The sequence below is a fragment of the Physeter macrocephalus genome, chromosome 19 (genome assembly GCF_002837175.3).
Source record: "Physeter macrocephalus isolate SW-GA chromosome 19, ASM283717v5, whole genome shotgun sequence".
In the NCBI taxonomy this organism is placed as follows: Eukaryota; Metazoa; Chordata; class Mammalia; order Artiodactyla; family Physeteridae; genus Physeter; species Physeter macrocephalus.
Window position 1 is genome coordinate 61358438 of NC_041232.1, and position 7965 is coordinate 61366402.

Sequence of the window (7965 nt, forward strand, 5' to 3'; positions counted from 1 at the left end):
AAGCCAGACCAACACACAGGCATTTCCTAATTTCTGTGCTAGAAAATCAAAGACATATTTCCCTCCCGTCTAGGAGCTTGAAATTTTAACATAAAAAGGGTTCACAAACTCACACTCAAAAATGATGTTTTTAACAGGAATGGTAACTCAAGGTAACCAAAGAGCCCCAGTTAATGAGGGAAAGCTCTACTTTACATAATAATTCTAAATAATCATTTGGAATGGAAAAAAGTTTTAAATCACCATTTTGCACCACTCTCATGAAACAGTTGATTCAAAGATCATCAACAGATGCTAAGTTGAAATGCTAGTTGAAAGGGATGGGGAAAGGGGTATTCACATGGTGCCTAAGTACTGTATGTAGAATATTTACTCCTTACAAAGAGATGCTTGAGAGATCGTCCAGTGAAGAGAGCTGTGGTCACCAGATGATCCCAGTAATTAAACATCACAGCACTAGCAGTGAGGCACACCAACACTGGATTCCAGTGTAATGAATGTGAAAACATATTATCTATGAAATATACTTGGCAAAAATGTTTATCCTGATTCTGATTAAGCTTTGAGGTCTAACTTCCATCTTGGAGGACAGGGGATACAGGAACCAGTTACCTGATACCATGAGGAAAACATCGGACGAATCCAGAATGTGGGACATCGTACAACTAGCCTTACCTATTCAAAAAGGGGCCAAGGCAAGGAGACTGCTTTGGATTACAAGAGATTTAAGAGACATAATCATATGTAGTGCATAATCCTTGATTGGAAGTTGGTTGGGAAAACTGTAAAAGATATTTTGGGGGTGATTGGAGAGATTTAATATGGAATGGGCATTAGACATATTATTCAATCTGTGTTAATTCTGTTAGTGTCATAATGGTATTGTAGTTATATAAGGAAATGTCCCTTTTTTGGGAAATGCATACTGAAGCATTTGGGGGTGGAGTTTCATGATGTAATTTACATTGAAATAATTTAACAAGAATAGATAAATATATATGAAGCAGATACGGCAAAATGTTAACTGTTGTTGAATCAAGATGGTAGGTATGTGGATATTTGTTGTTTTGTCCTACTTTTCTATTGGCTTGAAATTTTTATATTAAGAAATATAAGGAAATGGCCTGCAGATGCAAAATTGCATAAACCTGGCCTGACGGTGTTTTGGGAGGCCAGGAATGAGTGTTTCAAAGGGCCACATTTGCACTGGGCGCCCAGGAAGGAGCATTCGCACTTTACTTCACCCGAGCAATGGAGTGAGATAGTCATTCACTCCAGAATGTATGAGTGTTTTGGAAGAATTAGTGTACTTCCCAGAGTGCCCAAGTTATGTCAGGAATAATGTACTCATTTACAGGATCAGGTTGAATAATTGATGTTACAACTGCAGCGGGAATGCTCACGTTTGGTTGGTGTTAGCTGGATTTATTCCCCCTCAAATTAAGTCACCTAAAATTACCTCCTTCACATGAGGTATTTGGGGGATGTTTATTTTCTTTCTCTTTTTCTTCCTTCCTTCCTTCCTCCCTCCCTATCTCTTTTTTTCTTCTTTTTAACCATTTGTTTCTCCCAAACAACATGAAGTAATGGTCCTTCCCACTCAGACATAGATGTAGAGTAACAGTTAAGATACAGGATTGGTTCCTGCTAAATTTGTTCTTCAAATATAGTTGTTGCTTAAGAAGTGAGTTACTGCCCCAACCAGTTCCTGTGTTTTGGACATGACTCAGGGAGCTAGACTGTGCCATGTTGCGGCGCCTGGAGAAGAGGATTCTGGTGGACCTCCCAAGCCAGGAGGCCAGGCAGGCCATGATCCACCACTGGCTGCCGCCCGTGTGCAGGAGCAGCGCCCTGGAGCTGCGCGCGGAGCTGGAGTACAGCCTGTTGAGCCGGGTGAGCTGCCTGGGGAGGCGCCTAGGCCGAGGGGCCGCCCCGTGACCGTCTTCTCAGCTGTTCGGAGCCTCGAGTCACTTAGAAAAGATCCAAGCTGCCCCAACAGTGCAACGGGCCTCTCCTTCATGAAAGACCGAGCTCTTTGTCCCTCGGAAACATTCAAGCAGAGAGATGTGATAAAGTGGAATAGGGTTTAGACTCAGAGGACCTACGGTCAGATTCTGGCCCTGCCACTTAATAACTGTGTGCCATCAAGGAAGTCACTTCCTCTCTGAGCCTCAGCTTCTTCATCTGTAAAATGGGTAACAGGCCACAGAGGATTGCTGTGATGATTAAATGCAAGTCTTTCACAAAAGGAAAAGCATGTTACCCCCATGCCCACTGGTGTCATTGCCTCCTTGAGAGGACACCTGAATGTGATGTTCTCTGAGGTTCCTTAAAGGCAGGTTATAATCCTATTTACAAGAATAGAAGTGTCTACCAAATTTTGCCATCCTTGAATTTGGGCACAAGGGCGCCATTAGGCTGGCTTGGGTGGGCCAGTCGTCACCAGCATCTCACCACCTACGTTTGGATGGTGTTAGGAAGTTGTTTGTTGCCCAAATCCTTAGGTTATCCAAACACGTTAGCAGCCTCTCTCCCACTAAACACTATTTATCTGGGAATCTTTATAGAGAGTCCATGGGTGACGGATACAGAATCCAAACAGGGCCTCTGACACCCTGTGTTGCCTGTAAGAATGTAACCACCACCAGCATTCTGCCTGCCGCCTAATGGCTGGGTTTGCGGCTGTTTCAGGAGACGGAGGGCTACTCGGGCTCGGACATCAAGCTAGTCTGCAGGGAAGCAGCCATGCGGCCTGTGAGGAAGATCTTCAGTGCCCTTGAAAATCACCAGTCAGGTATGGTGAGGGTGACAGCCAAGGTGCTCTGGGAGAGAAATTTGTTTTTAAAAAATGGGCTTTCAGGGCTTCCCTGGTGGCGCAGTGGTTGGGAGTCCGCCTGCCGATGCAGGGGACGCGGGTTCGTGCCCCGGTCCGGGAGGATCCCACATGCCGCGGAGCGGCTGGGCCCGTGGGCCGTGGCCGCTGGGCCTGCGCGTCCGGAGCCTGTGCTCCGCAACGGGAGAGGCCACAACAGTGAGAGGCCCGCGTACTGCAAAAAAAAAAAAAAAAAAAAAAAAAAAAGGGCTTTCACCAGCAGGTGGCACCTTGCCCCTGTTCTTTGTGGCTCGTTACACTGGCACTCACTCTTTGGTCAAAAATCCTCCTGCACCCAACCCCTTCCTCCTCTGCTGTTCTGTTTCGTATCAACTTTGCTCCCAGATGATAAACTCCTTAGGGCTCGGGCTTTTATTTCCCTGGCACACTATGTTGGGCTGTATCCATTTGTGGCACTATATAAATATTAAATAATACTTTATAATGATACTTTTAAGTCACATTTTGTGTATGGGCTTCAGGGGCTGGGTTGCACATTAAAGACTTTTTTCCCCAGCCCTCTTTAGTCTTGCCTGTTGCTGCATTAACCATTAAGAATGCTGCATTATGCATTGTCTTGAAAGAAGGTCTATTAGCGTTTCAAGAGCATTGATCACCATTAGGTAGATTGTTGTGCTGTTCCTCTTGTGTTTTTACCTAGAGAGCAGCAGTTTACCTGGGATCCAGCTGGATACAGTGACCACTGCTGACTTTTTGGATGTGCTAGTCCACACCAAGCCTTCAGCAAAAAATCTGACTCAGAGATACTCAGCCTGGCAAAGTGAGTTCGAGTCTGTGTGAAATCACATTTACACTGACTTGGCCACAAAGACAACTACAGAGGCCTCCTCATTAATCAGTGTAAGTGGAAGAAGAACTATTACATTTGGAATAGAAAACAGAAAATTATTCTTGAAGACTGGATTAATTTTGACAACTGTACCATTTTGGAAACATATATTTTCATGGTTGATGTCAGCAAAATATTGAAGATTCCAATTACAGGTATGTGTGCTATGAGGTCTTGCAACGGAGACTTTTCTCACAATGAGATCCCATAAAATTCAGATGAATACTTTCTTGTAGTGTTCCTCATTTGTGAACTGGCATTTTCATTTTGAAAAAGATGTGGTAAGAAAAGTTGTGCTGGGATGCAGAGAGTGGTTCTAAGTTGGGGAGCCAGTCAGAAGCTGAGCTTGACGGACCATCTGACAGCTGACAGTTCAAGGGTGGGTAAGGGTGGGAGCAAGGAAGAGAAACAGCGTCTGCTTCTCTTGACAATATTCTGAATCTCATTTGCTCTCCCTGATTCCGACTCCAGTCAGTTTTATCAGCAGAGCAGACCCCTACCAGACTAGCCCCACTCAGGAATATCACTGGCCCATCTCTGGAGATGAGCTAATAGCAGTGGTAACAAGCACCCCACTATCACTACCTACCAGTTGCAATGTTTTGAGTTCTGGCCCCTAAGAACACCTTCACATCTCACATCCTGTGTGTTCTGACCTTCTCTTTCCATTGCCACAGCTCCTCACTGGATCCAAAACTTAGGATGGTGTACCTGAGCTTCTAGAACAGTCTTCCCTGCTCTTAGGCTCCTCCACATCTCCTTATGGGGCTGTAAACAGCTAGAAACATCTCATTCAGACACCCACAATCTGAGGCATCTACTTTCAACTCCTGGTAAATTTTGAAGGCTTCCACTAAGTAATGCCACCCCTCCCGCTGCTTAGAATTTTCCTGTGGTCGCCTTTTGTTGTCCCCCTTGCCTTGTTTTCTTCATCCCTGCAAGGCAGACTCCTCCAGAGAAGAAAACACTTGCAGGAAAAGGGACATTTTGGCTAAACAGTCCAAAGTATTTCACCCTTTCAAACAAAAACATTTTGGGGTTTTGATTATTTTGAATAGAATAGTCTCAAATGCCTCTTAAAATATCATTTTTTGGAAAATGTAGTTAAATTGAATAAGTTTAAAAGAAAAAAAAAGACATTTCATCTTAGTAGAAGCTCAGCTGAAACTTCTTCATGGTCACTAGGTAGTACCCTGTGAGCACTGCTGATACACAGACATGGAGGTCTCTAAGCTCAATGGCCTAGACTGCTGTGCCGTTCAATTTCCAACATCTGCCGTCTGTGCTTTTGGGTTATTTTCTTTGTCAGGCTGTCAGCTGACATTTCTTAGAGCTATTAGTCCATTTGCTTGTGGCCTTTGCCACCCTTTCTGATTTCATAAAATCTCAAGTGGATGGAACCTCAATTATAGCTAATTTGCTGTGGTTGGAAAGCAGGTTAAGTGTGCACTATATGCGTACTTAAGAATGAACAGGCAGAGGGGCAGAGGAGGGCTCCCGTGGAGAGCATGCTTTGTGACAACAGGGTTGGGCCCTTTTAGCTTACTGCCCCGGAGTTCCTGATTCCGTTCAGGTAAGTGTGGTTTGGCCATCCCTCCCAGCACATACCGGTAACCTTCCACTTCCAAAACCCACCTCCACATCCTCCCTCCGTTCCTTTTAAGAATCTCCAAAGGGCTTCCCTGGTGGCACAGTGGTTGAGAGTCCGCCTGCCGATTCAGGGGACATGGGTTCGTGCCCCCGTCCGGGAGGATCCCACATGCTGCGGAGTGGCTGGGCCCGTGAGCCATGGCCGCTGAGCCTGTGCTCCGCAATGGGAGAGGCCACAGCGGTGAGAGGCCCGCGTACCGCAAAAAAAAAAAAAAAAAAAAAAGAATCTCCAAGTTCATCTTTGTAACACTTCCACCTACATTCAATCACATAGGCCATCCTTCTCTCCTCATTCCTTGGAAAGTTTGTCTACAAATGATCACACACATATGTTTTTAGGTCATGCCTTTATTTTGGTGGCTTATCAGTTTTATACATTATCTAATGACTTCCTGCTTTGGATGAAATGAAATATAGCCTTTCCATCCCTTTGCCCCATCCCTAGCACACACACGTCTTTCCCTAATCATCCCCAAACAGTTTTACTACAGTTTTAGGTTAACTCAATATTTTTATGATATGGTTCACTGTACATTGTTTACTGAAGAGCCAACTAGTGGATTAGGATTACATTTCCTTTCTTGTTGAGTTTTGTCTTTCTTGGAATTAATAACTGCCTCTTTTTTCTTTCATTTGCTTAATTTTCTAAGTATTTATTCTTAATTTTTTGGGCAACATTTTCATCTGTCAGATACCCATCAGTATTGTCTTCTAAATGGCCAAACATATCAGATTAACTTTCAACTCCATTCCCACGCTCTCTGGTCCTGGTTGTAAGGGGAAGGGGACCAGACAATGGCTGTAGAACAAGCAGAGATTTACCTAATCCCGTTTTCAGCCCCGCCTCTCAGCCTGGCCCACCACCGTGTCCAGTGTCTCCAAGGCCTGAACGTTCATAGTTCCACTTCTCCAGAGCGTAAAACCCCCCTCTCCTGCCTGGCTGAGGGTGCGTATCTGGCTGCTCGGGGGGGGAGGGTTTCTGGGGCTCCAGCCACTTTCCCAGCTTTGAACCAATTCCTTGCTTGTCAACCTTGCCTCCCACCTCACGACCTCTCTACCCAGTGTCTCCAAGCCTTGAGTCTTTGAGGTGATGATCTACAGGATGAGTTTTGGTTTTTTTCTTTGCGTTGATTTTAGTTATCAACACTCCATCATCCTCTTTCCACCTCCCGAATTATTGAACCCTGTCATCCACTGCTGTCTCCTCTACCATTCTCCTGTGGGTTGTCCTTGTTGGTTTATAACATCTTTATTCCTTTCCTCTTCTTTTAGTGGGGCTTTGAGAGAGATCAACTAGTACATGACTAATCTACTGTTTATAGAGTCTCTGGTTATTTTTTTAAAAGTATATCTAAGTTTACAGGGATATAGGAGATTGGCCCGTTAGTTGTTGGTGGAAATTTGAACTTAATTGCACACGTGGTATTTTCTTCTAAAGCAGAGATCATAATTCAAATGCTATAGGAACTTGGAACATAGTTACACATGGGTAAAGGAAGACAAGGAAGAGGTGGGGGACTGTGGCGAACGGGAGAGGCCAGAACTCTCCGAAGATAGCTCAATTTCCCAACTAGAAGATACGTGTCTAGGAGTTGGAGCTACATTCTGCTGTCTTCCTTAGTGATTTACTCACAGGGGCATTTAAAAATATTGGGGGGACTTCCCTGGTGGCGCAGTGGTTAAGAATCTGCCTGCCAATGCAGGGGACACGGGTTCAAGCCCTGGTCCGGGAAGATCCCACATGCCGTGGAGCAACTAAGCCCGTGAGCCACAACCACTGAGCCCGTGCGCCACAGCTACTGAAGCCAGTGCGTCTAGAGCCCGTGCTCTGCGACAAGAGGAGCCACTGCAATGAGAGGCCCGCGCACCAAAATGAAGAGTAGCCCCCGCTCGCCACAACTAGAGAAAGCCCACGTGCAGCAACGAAGACCCAACACAGCCAAAAATAAATACATAATTTAAAATAAATAAATATTTGGTTTTCTCAGGCACATCAGCCAGTGAAACAAACAGGCATTGAGATGTGTATGACATTAAACACAGGAAAAAGATATCAAAATCTGTTTCATTTTAACAGATGAGGTTTGAATTATGATAAACGATTTCTGGTGCTCTGGCACCTCGCCTCTCAAGGACAGCAGCATGCTTTGGGTAGTAGGTCTTGACGGCTGGTGTAACATAAAGTCAGCAAAGGCCCTGTGCATTTACGCCGGGAAAGGCTTTTGTGACTTATGTCAAAGAAACTCAATAATGCAAACATGGCTATATGCAAACAACTGCTAACAGGACGGAAATACTCTGCTGCCCAAGGCAAGTGTTTTAATGAAACAGATTAGTGCAGTTTTAAAATTCTTTATTATAGCTGCCCAAGGACTTCAGTTTCATCCTACATGAACCACCATTGATCCAAAACCAACTGAACATAATCAGTGCAGGTGTGTTTTGACTTTCCTGTCCAACTCGCTCCTGTAATTTTTCAGTGTGGGGTTAAGAGTGAGGTGATGACACTGTCACTCCAGGGCAGTTTTTTTTTTTTTTTGCGGTACGCGGGCCTCTCACTGCTGTGGCCTCTCCCGTTGCGGAGCACAGGCCC

At 44.9% G+C, this 7965-nt stretch overlaps 1 protein-coding gene across 18 annotated transcripts in view; it reads left to right on the forward strand.

Moving 5' to 3' along the window:
* The window catches only part of KATNAL2 (katanin catalytic subunit A1 like 2), a 152879-nt gene that overhangs the window by 106545 nt on the left and 38369 nt on the right, over window positions 1-7965 (forward strand). For 9 of the 18 annotated variants that reach the window (XM_028480055.2, XM_028480054.2, XM_024132294.3 and 6 more), the window contains 3 exons: window positions 1731-1893; window positions 2692-2794; window positions 3534-7957. In XM_028480055.2, coding sequence (XP_028335856.1) covers window positions 1731-1893; window positions 2692-2794; window positions 3534-3673 — 406 coding nt within the window. In that variant the 3' untranslated portion in view covers window positions 3674-7957. Of the gene's footprint in view, window positions 1-1730; window positions 1894-2691; window positions 2795-3533; window positions 7958-7965 lie in introns of those variants that run through there. The other 9 variants (XR_003677144.2, XR_003677143.2, XR_003677145.2 and 6 more) reach the window with 5 other exon arrangements.